The following is a 15616-nucleotide window of genomic DNA, read 5'->3' as shown; positions in this document are numbered from 1 at the left end:
GAAAGAGTAACATGAAAAATTACATTGCCATATGTAAAATAGATTGCCAATGGGAATTTGCTGTATGGCTCAGGAAATTCAAACAGGGTCTTTGTTTCAACCTAGAGGGGTGGGATGGGGAGGGAGTGGGGAGGTTGGTTCAAAAAAGAGGGGATATATGTATACCTTATGGCTGATTCATGTTGAGGTTTCAGAAAACCTCAGAAAACAAAATTCTGTACAGCAATTATCCTTCAATAAAAAAATAAACAAAAAGAAAGTGGTGGTACATATACACAATGGAATATCACTCAGCTATTAAAAAGAGCACTTTTGAGTCAATTCTTATGCAGTGGATGAAACTGGAGCCTATTATACAGAGTGAAGTAAGTCAGAAAAACAGTAATACAGCACATTAATGCACATGTATGGAATTTTAAAAGATGGTAAAGATGCCCCTATATGTGAGACAGCAAAAGAGACACAAAAGAGATTTTTGGACTCTGTGGGAGAAGGTGAGGCTGGGATGATTTGAGAGAATAACATTCAGTTCAGTTCAGATCAGTGGCTCAGTCACTTCCGACTCTGTGACCCCATGGACTGCAGCACGCCAGGCCTCGCTGTCCATCACCAACTCCCGGAGTTTACTCAAACTCATGTCCATTGAGTCAGTGATGCCATCCAACCATCTCATCCTCTGTTGTCCCCTTCTCCTCCCACCTTCAATCTTTCCCAGCATCAGGGTCTTTTCAAATGAGTCAGTTCTTCGCATCAGGTGGCCAGAGTATTAGAGTTTCAGCTTCAGCATCAGTCCTTCCAGTGAACGTTCAGGACTGATCTGCTTTAGGATGGACTGGTTGAATCTCCTTGCAGTCCAAGGGACTCTCAAGAGTCTTCTCCAGCACCACAGTTCAAAAGCATCAGTTCTTCGGTGCTCAGCTTTCTTTAAAGTCCAAATCTCACATCCATATATGACTACTGGAAAAACCATAGTTTTGACTAGATGGACCTTTGTTGGCAAAGTAATGTCTCTGCTTTTTAATATGCTATCTCGGTTGGTCATAACTTTTCTTCCAAGGGGCAAGCGTCCTTTAATTTCATGGCTGCAGTCACCATCTGCAGTGATTTTGGAGCCTCCAAAAAGTAGTCAGCCACTGTTTCTACTGTTTCTCCATCTATTTGCCATGAAATGATGGGACCAGATGCCATGATCCTTGTTTTCTGAATGTTGAGCTTTAAGCCAATTTTTTCACTCTCCTCTTTCACTCTCATCAAGAGGCTCTTTAGTTCTTCCTTGCTTTCTGCCATAAGGGTGGTGTCATCTGCATATCTGAGATTGTTGATATTTCTCCCTGCAGTCTTGATTCCAGCTTGTGCTTCTTCCAGCCCAGCATTTCTCATGATGTACTCTGCATATAAGTTAAATAAGCATAGTGACAATATACAGCCTTGACATACTCCTTTCCCTATTTGGAACCAGTCTGTTGTTCCAGCAAATTTGGAAAACTCAGCAGTGGTCACAGGACTGGAAAAGGTCAGTTTTCATTCCAATCCCTAAGAAAGGCAATTCCAAAGAATGTTCAAACTACCACACAGTTGCACTCATCTCACATGCTTGTCAAGTAATGCTCAAAATTCTCCAAGCCAGGCTTCAACAGTATGTGAACCATGAACTTCCAGATGTTCAAGCTGGTTTTGGAAAAGGCAGAGGAACCAGAGATCAAATTGCAACATCCACTGGATCATCAAAAAAGCAAGAGAGTTCCAGAAAAACATCTATTTCTGCTTTATTGACTATGCCAAAGCCTTTGATTGTTGGATCACAATAAACTGTGGAAAATTCTGAAAGAGATGGGAAACCAGACCACCTGACCTACCTCTTTAGAAATCTGTATGCAGGTCAGGAAGCAACAGTTAGAACTGGACATGAAACAACAGACTGGTTCCAAATAGGAAAAGAAAAGCATTGAAACATGTATATTACTATATGTGAGATAGATGACCAGTTCAAGTTCAATGCATGAAACAGGGCACTCAGAGCTGGTGCACTGGGACAACCCAGAGGGATGGGATGGGGAGAGAGGTGAGAGAGGGTTTGGGACGGGGGAACACATGTACCCTTATGACTGATTCATGTCAATGTATGGCAAAAACCACCACAATATTGTAGGGTAATTAGCTTCCAATTAAAATTAATTAATTAATTTTTAAAAAAGATCCCATACTACATTTTGTATTGAGAAAATGATCTGTGGGCTTAAATAACAGTAAGAGGATGAATTTTATTCTATTAAAAAATAAGTAATTTTTCCACTTGATCTTTGGAAGACCTCTAAGAAACAATAAAAGGTCATGGAATATCAATCCTTACATACGGTCCTGGTGGCTCAGTCAGTAAAGAATCTGTCTGCAATGCAGGAGACCCAGGTTTGATCCCTGGGTCAGGAAGATCCCCTGGAGGAGGAAATGGCAACCTACTCCAGTATTCTTGCCTGGAGAATTCCATGGACAGAGCAGCCTGGCGGGCTACAGTCCATGGGGTCAGACATGACTGAGCTACTACACCACCACCACCACATACGCTTAGAACTGTTCAACAAAGCTTAAAAAACTGTGATTGGATCTGATGATATATCAAGAGTTAAGAAGTTTCAGTCAAATAGTGAATAAAAAGAGTGTTTGCAAGACCCATTCCATTCTTCCTTAAACCTGATAAGGTCTAGATGTGGATGTTTAATGAAACTAACCTCTAATAGATGTTTTTCTTTTGTTACCTTTAAGATCATACTGCATTTCAAAGGGGTATACAGATTCGAAGAGCTGTAAAATGTTAGGAAGTTTGTTAAATGGAGTGCAAAGAGGCTTATAACTATTAAATAGTTGTGTTTCTTTGGGCTGAGTAAGTCTAGAAACCAGGGTGTAGTGGGAAGAGCAGCAGACTGAATCAGAGCCTCAGAGATGACCTGCTTTTTCTGACTATTACCTCTCTTAATGTTTGCATCTTCAGTTGAAATAATAAAATCCTGCCATTAGAGTTGTTGTGAGTATTTAATGAACTACTAGGGACTGTAGACCCAAAAGACTGGAACTCTTAATCATCCTTGCCTCTCCTGTGTCTAGAAATACCTTGCATTTATTAAATACATTATACAAATGAATACAGCATATTAAGCATGTTTACACATTCATAGTAAAAACTTAAAAATTGTTACAAAGTCATTGTGTTTGTGCTCAGTACATTTGTATTAAGTGCGTTTATAGGCTTAAGGTATTTTTTCCCTCCTTTTATCTTTAAAAGCCTTCAGTGAAAGAAGACTCCTTCAACACAGGCTCATTGTTTTATCAAATCAAGGAAAAAGCAAAGATCTGACATAATCTAGAACTTAATATTTAAAATTGTAGATATACACTCACTTAGCCTCATCTGTAATTATTAAAATACCAGGCAGTAGCAAATCAGCTTATCATTGTGTTTGTTCTAAATTGACTGGCTACTAAATGGTTCATAATTTCAGAAATTTTTGTTGTGCCATAAATTTTATTGAGTAAAATCTCTTTGTGTATTCTTTGAGCTTTCATAATCCAAAATATTAGTTTGGATTTTCTCTTAATGTCAATAAAAATTTAATGTTTTTGCCCATATTTTTCCTCCTCATTTAACTCATCTCTTACAAATGTCCTGAGAAATTGACTTGCATAATTTCTTAAACCATTAGTCTCTTTGCCATTTTAAGATAGCCTTCATTTCCTAAAATAAGAAACCAAGGACTGACCAGCACCATGGACTGACTTTCTGTCACTTGTCTCATGGAGTCCATTCTTTTCTTAAGAAAAGTCCTGAAGAGACCAGTTCAAAAGTTACAGGCCTTTCCCCTTTGCCTACCCAGCAAAAGGAAAGAGATCTAACTGGGGTTTACACATGTAAGTTGTTCAATTCACCAGTTGGTTTGGTCAGAGTCATTGCTGTGTTCTGGTTCTGACTATAAATTAGGCAAATGCTTGTTCCAGCACCATTCAGGTTTCCTTGTGAAGTCACTTAAGCCCTCTGACAGAGAAACTAGTAGCTCAGGCTGGATGACTGTCAGTTTGATCCACGATTTACCCTTTTGGGGTATTGGCCGGAGCCTGGACTGTAATAAATACTTCCTCAGCCTCAGTACATGCTCTGTATGTAGGTGAGACTCTCCTTCCTTCCTTGTTTGACTCCCTCAGTAATTGACAGATTCACTAAAGGTAAGCATTATATTTAATCTTTGGATGACATTGAGGTAAAAATAGCACAAAGGAAATTTCTGAATTGGGGGTGACGCTAGATTGCATAATGATCAAGGTTTTCTTGTAATTCTTCAAATTCTGTACTTTAGTTATATACCAGCAAGTATGCTGTGCTTTGCTTAGTTACCGTCATGTCCCAGCTTTGCAACCCCATGGACTGTAGCCTGCCGGGCTCCTCTGTCCATGGGGATTTTCCAGGCAAGAATACTGGAGTGGGTTACCATGCCCTCCTCCAGGGGATCTTCCTAACCCAGGGATTGAACCCAGGTCTCCCGCATTGCAGGTGGATTGTTTACCGTCTGAGTCACCAGGGAAGCCCAAGAATACTGGCGGAGCAAGTATTACTACTATAGTACTTTCGTATAGTACAGCACCACGGACTGACTTTCTGTCACTTGTCTCATGGAGTCCATTCTGTTGTCTATTCCCTTAGATTTTTATTAACAACGAGTGGCAGAACTCAGAGAGTGGGAGAGTGTTCCCTGTCTATAATCCAGCCACAGGAGAACAGGTGTGTGAAGTTCAAGAAGCAGACAAGGTATGTTCATCTGAGAAGAAAAATTGCTATGAAATAACTACCTTCAGACAGCAGAACACTAAATTTATGGTCTCCAGACATCACCACTAATGTTCATGTATCACCTTTTTGTGTGTGTGTGTGTGAAAGCAAATGTTTCTTCCTTTATTGTATCATTGTCTCTCTTCCTCTCTAACAGGCAGACATAGACAAAGCAGTGCAGGCAGCCCGCCTGGCTTTCTCTCTGGGTTCAGTGTGGAGAAGGATGGATGCTTCAGAAAGAGGCCGTCTGTTGGATAAGCTTGCAGACTTGGTGGAACGAGATAGGGCAGTCCTTGCAGTAAGTAACCTAAGAAAACATCGTCTTTACTGCCAAATTTACCATTCATTGAAATTTAGATTCCTCAGTTTTTCTGAAAGCATGATATGAAGCAGATCTGGGGAACAAGTGAGTTCAGTTCAGTTCAGTCGCTCAGTTGTGTCCGACTCTTTGCGACCCCATGAATCGCAGCAGGCCAGGCCTCCCTGTCCATCACAAACTCCCGGAGTTTACTCAAACTCATGCCCATCGAGTTGGTGATGTCATCCAGTGAAGGAGTACATAATAACTCATGAAAAGGGGGAGAGGTTTGGCTTTTGGGGACGAGCTGAATGTCTCTTCTTACTAAATTTTGAAGAACAAAACCATAGCTTCCCATGACTGGTATGGATCTTGCTGCTTTCCTTGTCCCTCTCCTTCCCACCCTCAAGAAAAAGAACAAAAACAGTCCAGCAGTGGGAAAGTGACCATGCTGCCTGCAGGAAGCCAAACCACTCATTGGTTTTTTGGCATTCAGAAGAGTTTTACCTCTCCAGTGTGAGCCCCTCTTGACCAAAGAGAATCCTTCAGAAGCAGAAGGTGTGATGCAGACCTCTCATACAGCTCTGCTCCCTTTGTTCTTTGGTCACTTTCTAGAGTTAATAGAAAGGAGAGACGGGAGACAGCAACTTTCTTTTGCTACAGAGATCATTTTCTCACATAAGGGACATTCCCTTTCCTACTGGTTTGTCGTTGTTGATGCTGTTTTAAAAATAGAAGTCAGTTTCTTAGAGAATACAAACTCTTTTGGACACTGGAACCATTTTGGAATGCCTGTAGTCTCCACCTGCATGACCCATAGTTGATCATTTAATATTGAGGGCATCCTTGTCGAGTCAGTGCATTAAGGCCGTGAATACTACAGTCTCCCCTCTGCTTGGAAAGTCACGTCACTGTTGGGTTTCCTTTGGGGGAGGGGAGCATCAGTCCCTTAGGCATTGTCCCTTCTACCACCACTCTCCCCTCTTCCATCCCCCTCATGGATCTATTTCTAGTGTGGAAACAAAAATGGATGCTTTATGGAGATGGTTTGGAACTCCTGCGGTGACTAACATATATTTGTCCATAAAAGCATTTTCTGGTTTGGTACTTCAAGGAATGCTGTTTCCAATGAGATGTTTCTACATATTGGGAAAAGATGTTTCATGGAGATTCATAAGACACTTAGCATATTAAAGACTGACAAGCCCTACTCAGTATGTCTCAACCCTGTTGGAGCCTCAACACTAATTTTCTGGCTAACCTGTCAATATCATACAAAACAATTCTTTGGACTACCTTGGGGGAATGCTGGTCTGTATGCTGTCTCTTTACTGGATTGTGATTTCTTTGAGAGTGTAAAGTGTGTTTTACTCCTTTTGTTGTGATCCAAGTGTAGTTCTTGGCACATAAATAGTGTGATGGGGGCACATTGATGGTCTGTAAGTATCTATTTCAGTTAAATCCATACAGTATTCATAACATTAGATTAGCAGTACTTACTAGATGAAGATGTGGTTCATTTCTGCAGTTATCTTTTCATGTCATAAAATTCAAATGCCATCCTTTCTCTGACATGTCTCACTGTGGTCAAGTCCTTTTTCCTATCACACTTAAATGAGAGTCCTACTTTTAAACACTCCTAAGCAATGTGACGAATGAGTTTTATTAAGAGGTAGCCTCTTGAATATAGGGAAGCTCCTGACTAGAATACTGAAGTTAATATTGCATCTAGGTAAACACAATTGAGAATAAACCCAGGGCTGGCAACTCTCAGGTGATCAACAGCTCATAGGGATGGACCACTTAGGTGGCCTAGAATCTGATGAATGACTCTACTTTAGTCTGTGTAGTGTTGACCTTGGCTGTATGCCCTCTGTGTGGAGAATATATTCATCTCACAGACCTATAAATATTCTAAAAAGAACTGGGAAATACCTTGTTTTGCTAATATACAGTGAATAGGTCACATAATATTTTTAAATGAGTTCCATCTTATACACATAGTATGTGAATAAATTACACTGTAAATATTATTTTTATGTCATTGAATGGAGAGTATTTCAATTTTAGTTTTGTTAGTACTCAGATAATTTTAGTGCCAGTATATATTGTAAAATGTCCTTGAGGAAGAGGACATGAGATTGCAAACATATGTTTTTATTTATATTATTTGTTAAATATGTAAAAACCTCTACTATTTCTCAAGTCAAAATACTCTTCTCATTCCAGTGAATTCTTCTTAAATTCTTTACATTACAGACTTATCCTATTTAGGAATGTGTCATTAAAATAATAACATCTATAATCTAAAACTGCTTAATAACTCTAACTCTATTTTTATTAAATGGACCGAGTACTTCACTCTTAATAGATAATGGTTGTTAAGCTAAATATTTACAGAAAACCAGCCCTCATGTTGTTGCAGTATGAGCTTCCCTAGAGGAGATCTTGTTTATTTGGTAGTAATAAATAAACTCGCTCTGCACCGTGGCCATTCCATTTCTCAGCAGGGGTCTTGGCAGCTGTGGAGAACGTTTTATATTCTCATCAAGTGCATAAAAGCCCATGTCCCTGCTCCTCTTTATGGATTCAGATTACTGATGTAGACTCTGAAAAATCCCCGCACAGCTCTGATCATTAATATAACAGAAGCTGGTTGACAAGCAGAACACTTTCTTTATCACCAGTAGTGTTTATGTATTGGAATAGTGGTTACTGGAAACACACACCCAAGCACAAGAACATGCACATACATACTCATGGTGGCTTTTACTGGAAACTAAACTCAACAAACAGTGCTCAAATCTTTTCATTTGGGAAATCAGAGTTGACCAGGTATGCGTCATTATTCAGATTCATTTGTATTCTTTCCATGCCTTTTTTTGTTTGCTCCAGCAATCACTTAGTGTATCACTGGAAAGTTCTCTCTGTTTCTTTTCCCACAGACCATGGAATCCCTCAATGGTGGCAAACCGTTCCTGCAAGCATTTTATGTCGATTTGCAAGGAGTCATCAAAACTCTTCGGTATTATGCAGGCTGGGCTGATAAAATTCACGGGATGACCATTCCTGTAGGTATGTGAGACTGAGTACGCTGAAAAGGGAAACGTGAGACCTCAGCAGAAACACACTGTCACCACCAAACACAGACAGCGGTCAGGTGGGGTGCAGATCTGAGCATACTCTTACAGCACCTTGAACTGAACAAAGAACAAAACAGATTTTGTCGCTGCTTTTGACGGTATCCCTATTTCAGTATGTAGCCAGTCCACACATAAGTGCAGAGAAAGCCTCATCAGTACGTCAGTCAGCTAAGGGACAAGTGTGTATCAGCTACAAAGTTCCTTGCACTGTGCTAGCTTAGGTGCTGGAGGTGGGACAGCACTGGGTGTGGGAAAGCCAGGGAAAACTCTGAGAAGATTAAGACTTGGCCCTTGGTCTTCTGAAACCCAAGATCTTCTTGTTTGGAAGGAAATCCTCTAAAATGTTAACAGTTGTTTTCTGTTAGTGGTGAGCTTATGGATTGTTTATTATTTCTTTTTCATATTTCTCTATATTTTCTGTATTTCCTATAAAGACCATGAACTACTTTTACCATCTGTAAAAACAACCACCATCCTGACACATTGTCTTTTAAAATCCAGTTTTGGAGACAAAACCAGTAAGACAAAATAAAGATCTCTACAGGAGAGTTACAATTAGGTGCTAAGCCATGCGGCTTGGCCTGTCAGTGCTGTGGCCCTTAAAGCAATGGGAAGGCATCCAGCCTAAGTCAGTGGAAAGGTCTCTGTCTGAGCATGAACACAAGCCTGCCAGGCTTCTCTGTCCATAGGGATCCTCCAGGCAAGAACACTGGAGCAGGTTGCCATTTCCTTCTCCAGGGGACCTTTCTGACCCAGGGATGGAACCTGCGTCTCTCACATCTCCTGCATTGTCAGGCAGGTTCTTTACCACTGGTGCCAGCTGGGAAGACCAAGCCTGAGCACTGTGCTGTAGTAACATGGAGTGAAGGGCCTTCACGGCAGCCCCAAGAGTAGGCTCTGTTATTACCAGAGGAGGAAACTGAGGCCTAGAGATGGTAAATTGTCTTCCTGATTCACCCAGCAGATAAACTGTAGAGTCAAAACTTTAACATTAGAGCCTGGTGAATCACTTCACTAGCGAATCTGTTTTAGAAACTGAGAGGAAGAGAGATCATGGCAGGAAAGGGGCCATCTGGAAGAGATATGAGGATATTGGCAGTGGTGAATAGGTATACAGAAAGAAAATACATGTGTTTGAGTGGCTCCTGGATGCTGCTAAGTAGTGTACCAGGTACTCTACCTGTGTTCTTTGGAGAAGAGCCAGCTTTCCATGTGCACACTGGGGAGAGTGGAGAGTGATGCTGGGTACCTTACAGTGCCCAGTGTGGGCTTTCCTCGATGGAGGAGGATTGGTTTCCCAGAAAAGGAACCCAATGGCTGAGAGTGTAGCTGGCTTAGAGCAGTGCCTCTCAAACCTGAATGTGCATATGTATTACCTGGAATTATCTTCAAGTGCAGGTCTAGGATGGGGTCTGAGAATCTGTGTTCCTAACGAGCTGCCAGGCGACGCCTGTGCTGCTGGTTCTCTGCCTCAAGTAGTGAGGAGTCACAGTGACAAAGAAGAGAGACAAGACTTCAAAGGACTATTTTAAAATTATCTCCATGAATGATGGTGACATGTGGAATGCTGGTTTTAGAAAATGGGTTTCTGGTTATAGAGACTCTTCCCTGCCATTCAGAAGTTTCCCAAGTTCAGACTCAGAAGGATGGAGAAGATAAAGGAATGTCAGAATCTTAGTTTAGTCCTGGCTCTCAGATATTACAGACAACTGTTCTTTGTCGGATTTGTAGTATTGAAGAACGGTCTAAGTGAGACAGAGTAATAGTTTGGTATATGCATACTTGTGGGAGGGCCTAGGAATTAAAACCTCTGTTAAGAACAGGACATGCATCAACCTTTTTAGGCTGACCTCTGCTGTTTCAATGCAGAAAGAAAATTATCAGGATCAAAGGCCCCGGTTTTTTTTGCATCCCACCCCACCTGCCATTTCACTGTTTCGGATATTTCAACATCTTTTCAAATGATATAAAGAGATCTTAGAAATAAGATGAAATCGAAGGCTGTTTGAATACGTAAATACCTACTTGGCCTAGCAATGTCTTGGTTTTCTTTTGCCTCCTTAGGATAGAAGTCCTTGATTGATTAGATAAAGATTTGTTGGAATTTTTGATCATAATTGATACTTTACTGTAACTTTATCTGGCAGTAGAGGTGGTTGGTTTATAAGCCTCACTGTTTTCATCTGATGCTGTTTAGAGATTCTGAGTTAGAAGTACAGGGCTTAGAAAAGGCATTCACAGTAGTCTCTCCTACTTTTACTCATAAACTGGCATCCAGCCTGTGAAGGAAAAAAAGGAGGAATTCTGTAAAATGCTAAGTAATTTTTGTTTCCCTGATTTCCCCTAACGTGCATTTAGAGGGATACTAGGATGAAGAACTCTCCAGGGATTCAGGTCGTTAGGCAGAGGTCCTGGGAAGCTGTGGGTCTGGGACATAAAATCTTTCATTGTGGTGCCTCAGGCAGGTGAAGGAAGGACGAAGACAGACATGAACTTGGCCACTTTCCTTTCTGTTCCAGTTTTAGATACATTTTGGCATGCCTATAGGCTATTGAATCTTCATCTCACAACTCCTTTGACTAGTTCAGTGCTTAGGGAATCTGGTTGGCTAAACCAGGGGGTCATAGTAGAAGACCAGGGAAAGGGAGGGTCATTATTATTCACTTATTTATTCTCAAATTTGTTCAATCAATCCATCTGTGCTTTATTGTCATTTGCAAATTTATAATTTAGTATCAGCTTGATTTTTGTCTCAGTGTTCTTGGCTTTTTTCAGTGAAATCTGGACCATAAGAGAGACCATGAGGTCTTTATATATGTTTCCATGTGCCAAGTTTCTTCAGTTGTGTCCAGCTGTTCACGACCCTGTGGACTGTAGCCTGCTAGGCTTCTCTGTCCATGGGATTCTCCAGGCAAGAATACTGGAGTGGGTTGTCATTTCCTCCTCCAGGGGATCTTCCCAACCCAGGGATTGAATCCAGGTCTCCTGAGGCTCCTGCACTGCAGGCAGATTCTTTACTGCTGAGTCACATTTTCCTGTGAAACAGCCTAATTTTGTTTGAAATTATAAATATAAAGAAATAATTTATGTTTCAGCATGTAAAAGGTCTTTTGCATACAGGATCTGTGTGATTCTATGTGTGACCCTGTGAAACAAGTCACCTTTTAAAAGGTCAGTCCAGTCACTCAGTAGTGTCCCACTCTTTGCAACCCCATGAATCGCAGAACACCAGACCTCCCTGTCCATCACCAACTCCTGGAGTTTACTCAAACTCATGTCCATCGAGTTGGTGATGCCATCCAGCCATCTCATCCTCTTTCGTCCCCTTCTCCTCCTGCCCCCAATCCCTCCCAGCATCAGGGTCTTTTCCAGTGAGTCAGCTCTTCGCATGAGGTGGCCAAAGTATTGGAGTTTCAGCTTCAGCATCAGTCCTTCCAATGAACACCCAGGACTGATCTCCTTTAGGATGGACTGCTTGGATCTCCTTGCAGTCCAAGGGACTCTCAAGAGTCTTCTCCAACACCACAGCTCAAAAGCATCAATTTTTCGGTGCTCAGCTTTCTTCACAGTCGAACTCTCACATCCATACATGACCACTGGAAAAACCATAGCCTTGACTAGATGAACCTTTGTTGACAAATTAATGTCTCTGCTTTTTAATATGCTATCTAGGTTGGTCATAACTTTCCTTCCAAGGAGTAAGCATCTTTTAATTTCGTGGCTGCAGTCACCATCTGCAGTGATTTTGGAGCCCAAAGAAATAAAGTCTGACACTGTTTCTACTGTTTCCCCATCTATTTCCCATGAAGTGATGGGACCAGATGCCATGATCTTAGTTTTCTGAATGTTGAGCTTTAAGCCAACTTTTTCACTCTCCTCTTTCACTTTCATCAAGAGACTTTTTAATTCCTCTTCGCTTTCTGCCATAATGGTGGTGTCATCTGCATATCTGAGGTTATGAATATTTCTCTTGGCAATCTTGATTCCAGCTTGTGCTTCATCCAGCCTAGCATTTCTCATGATGTACTCTGCATATAAGTTAAATAAGCAGGGTGACAATATACAGCCTTGACGTACTCCTTTTCCTATTTGGAATCAGTCTGTTGCTCCGTATCCAGTTCTAATTGTTGCTTCCTGACCTGCATATAGGTTTCTCAAGAGGCAGGTCAGGTGGTCTGGTATGCCCATCTCTTTCAGAATTTTCCACAGTTTATTGTGATCCACACAGTCAAAGGCTTTGGCATAGTCAATAAAGCAGAAATAGATATTTTTCTGGAACTCTCTTGCTTTTTCGATGATCCATTGGATGTTGGCAATTTGATCTCTGGTTTCTCTGTCTTTTCTAAAACCAGCTTGAACATCTGGAAGTTCACGGTTCACGTACTGGTGAATCCTGGCTTGGAGAATTTTGAGCATTACTTTACTAGCGTGTGAGATGAGTGCAATTGTGCGGTAGTTTGAGTATTCTTTGGGATTGCCTTTCTTTGGGATTGGATTGTACACATTTTGCAGGTAAGAAAATGAGACAGCAAGGGTTTAGTGTTTTGAACAAGGTCACATGTGAGTAAGTGGCAGGCCTGAGATTCAAACCCAGGTCTCTCTGCCTGAGCCATTGTAGACCCTCTGGTAGATACCTATCAGCAGAGTGGGAAAAGGAAGAGGCCAGTTAACCTGGTGAAGTCTTTAACCCTCTGCACATTTTTAGATTAACATTAACCGTTGTTCCTAGAGGAAATACAAGGGTAGAAAGCAGTCATAAAAATAAACCTGAAAGTTTTTTTTAAAATATATGACTACTTAGTTACATTGAGTCATGCTCCATGGTTCATCCAACTTAGTATCCCTAACACTGAAGGATAAGACCCAGAAAGAGTGCGAAGAATTATGCTGTTGTCTCTTGGACTCCTTCCCATTTAGGAAGGCTGGGCATTCTGCCTCATAATGGGAAGAGCTCTTCCTCTACCTGTTCTGCCATGCATCAACCTCAGTCTCTCAGGCATCCCCTCATTCATACTTTCATTCAGCAGATTTTTTTAAGCACCTGTGTTAAACACTAGGATTACAGAGGTAAACAGGGAAGATGCCCATAGAATAGTAAGGAAAACAAGCAGGTAGACAACCGAGTGCAATATAGAGTGGATGTACAGAGTTCAGTGGGTACTCTATAGGAAAGGCATATCACTCAGCATTAAGGCTTCCTGGAGAAGGAAGTGAGATACACAGTTGATAGCTGTACAAGGGCTGATAAGTGAAGATGTAGACAGGGTGATCCCCAGCAGTGCTAACGGTCTGTGAAGAGCATGGAGGGAGCAGAGTACTGTGTGCTAGTGTAGCCAGTTTTAGCAGACAGTGGGGCTCTGGGCCTGGGGAAACTGCTACGAGTTTTTTCCCATAGTAATGGTGAGTCGCTGAATTATTTTAAGTAAATGAGTGTCTTGATCAAAATTGGTTTTAGAAAGAGACTTTGATGACATAATGGATAATCAGCTGCAGAGAGCAAGTATGTACTTTTCCCCCTCCCTCGGAAGGGTAGCCTCCCTCTAGAACATCTGGGAGGAGGGGAAAAGGGTTACAGCATGACCACTGCTGAGCCTCCACTGGACAGCCATGTCTCCCTCTGAACTGAGAGATTCCCTGATCCCTCTCTGTTACATCCCCACCAAGGCCCACAGTTGGATGTTTTCACAGAATCATGCAGTATTAGTTTGACTCACAACGGTCTTAATATTCTTGTCTTTACAACATTATCTATAATTTCTGGCCATAGTACTCAATGGAACCATTCTTTCTGACCATAAATCCTATGCTTTGACCCTTCTGCTATAACATCTGCTAATTATGATGATAAATAATAATCATTATTATGATTTATTGTACACTTTCCTTGTGCCTATTATAGTATCTCTAATCTCATAGCAGCTCTCCAGGGGAAGTGGTTTTATCTCCATTTTGATCATTTTTAACCTGTGCCAAAATTCTCTGCTCCTCCAATGGCCACAAAATCCTTGTGCTGGAGGAAGGAACAAAGATTATCTTTAGTTCACTGAGGGAGAAGTCGAGGTTTTGGTTTACATTACTTAAGATTTTTCTCTGTAACAGTGTTGATTTGTTTTGTGATATGTAAGAGAAAATGTAGTTCATACTTTAGCTAAATTCTGACATAAAAATTACTTTATGATACATTAGTATATCAAAACGTTAAAGAGCTACACAGGCCACCTGTAATTATTTATCCAGTTTGCCTTCTTTCAGTTTTACCTGTTAAATTAAAGGATAAGCTAAAAATGTGCAGAAATTGTCTTGAATCCTAAGGTTTTGCCTTCAACAGCTCAATCTGATTTAATGTTTTCAACAGAGAATCCATATGGTGAAATCTTGTTCAATCAATAAGAATGAGGAGCTGTTTGCTCTACCCACCTAAACAGAACCCAGGGCAGATAGAAAGAAATAAAGTGTCTGACTCTTTGCCACCCCATGGAATTCTCCAGGACAAAATACTGGAGTGGGTAGCCTTTCCCTTCTCCAGGGGATCTTCCCAACCCAGGGATGGAACCCAGGTCTCCGCATTGCAGACAAATTCTTTACCAGCTGAACTATCAGGGAAACCCAAAGCAGGTAGAGTTACCTGAACTGGTGGTGACAGATCATGGAGTCTGCTTCACATGTAACCTCTTTGAGAGGCAGGTTGAAGAAAACTCAGGGATCCCTAAGGCCATGCTCCTCATTTCTCAGACAAAGAAACTAAGGTCCAGAGAAGTAAAGTAGCTTTTTTTCCAGGATCACATAATGTGTAGTGATAGAGCTAAGATATGTTCATAATCGACTTAGGAGCATGTAGTTAAACTTCTGAGATGCTAGCACTTGACACCTGGGGGGAACAGTGTCATCTCCACTGTATGTTATTGTAGAATCTCCAGTGTCTGTATATGTATCTGTGGAGTTTATCATTACAGCTGTGAAATGTCCAGTGAGATCTGCTCAGTCTGGAATACATAGAAATCTGCTAGAGGACATAATGAACTAATTCAGTGTAGTTGGTCTAATTGTTCATTACTGGGGTCACCAAAAGATCATTGCTAGTTCCTTGAAAGGTAATTCTGTACACAAATTAGAGATTGGAAGATGGCCATCCATTCATTGAATTGTTTAACAGATTTTAATGCTATTAAATAAACTCATTTTTAGTGTTACCAGGTATATAAAAATCATAGCAGTTCTTGAAATGCTGTTAGTATTGTAGTTGGGAGCCATTTCTTGAGGTCCATATTTAAATTTCTCCTCAATTTCTGGCACATTTCAGATTCTTCTGATTTCATTTACCATACATATTACCTAATCATATTCTAGTTTATGTATAGATTG

The 15616-nt window shown here is 40.9% G+C and overlaps 1 protein-coding gene across 2 annotated transcripts in view; it reads left to right on the top strand.

Annotated features, from left to right (window-relative positions):
* Nucleotides 1-15616, top strand: part of ALDH1A2 (aldehyde dehydrogenase 1 family member A2) — a 102838-nt gene that overhangs the window by 40914 nt on the left and 46308 nt on the right. For both annotated transcript variants that reach the window (XM_043920906.1, XM_043920905.1), the window contains exons 3-5: nt 4688-4792; nt 4971-5111; nt 8057-8186. In XM_043920906.1, the coding sequence (XP_043776841.1) occupies nt 4688-4792; nt 4971-5111; nt 8057-8186 (376 nt within the window). The remainder of the gene's footprint in view (nt 1-4687; nt 4793-4970; nt 5112-8056; nt 8187-15616) is intronic.

This window comes from Cervus elaphus, chromosome 12 (assembly GCF_910594005.1).
Source record: "Cervus elaphus chromosome 12, mCerEla1.1, whole genome shotgun sequence".
Lineage (NCBI taxonomy): Eukaryota > Metazoa > Chordata > Mammalia > Artiodactyla > Cervidae > Cervus > Cervus elaphus.
The sequence above is the reverse complement of the archived record's forward strand: the minus strand, read 5'-3'. Positions and strand labels throughout refer to the sequence as shown.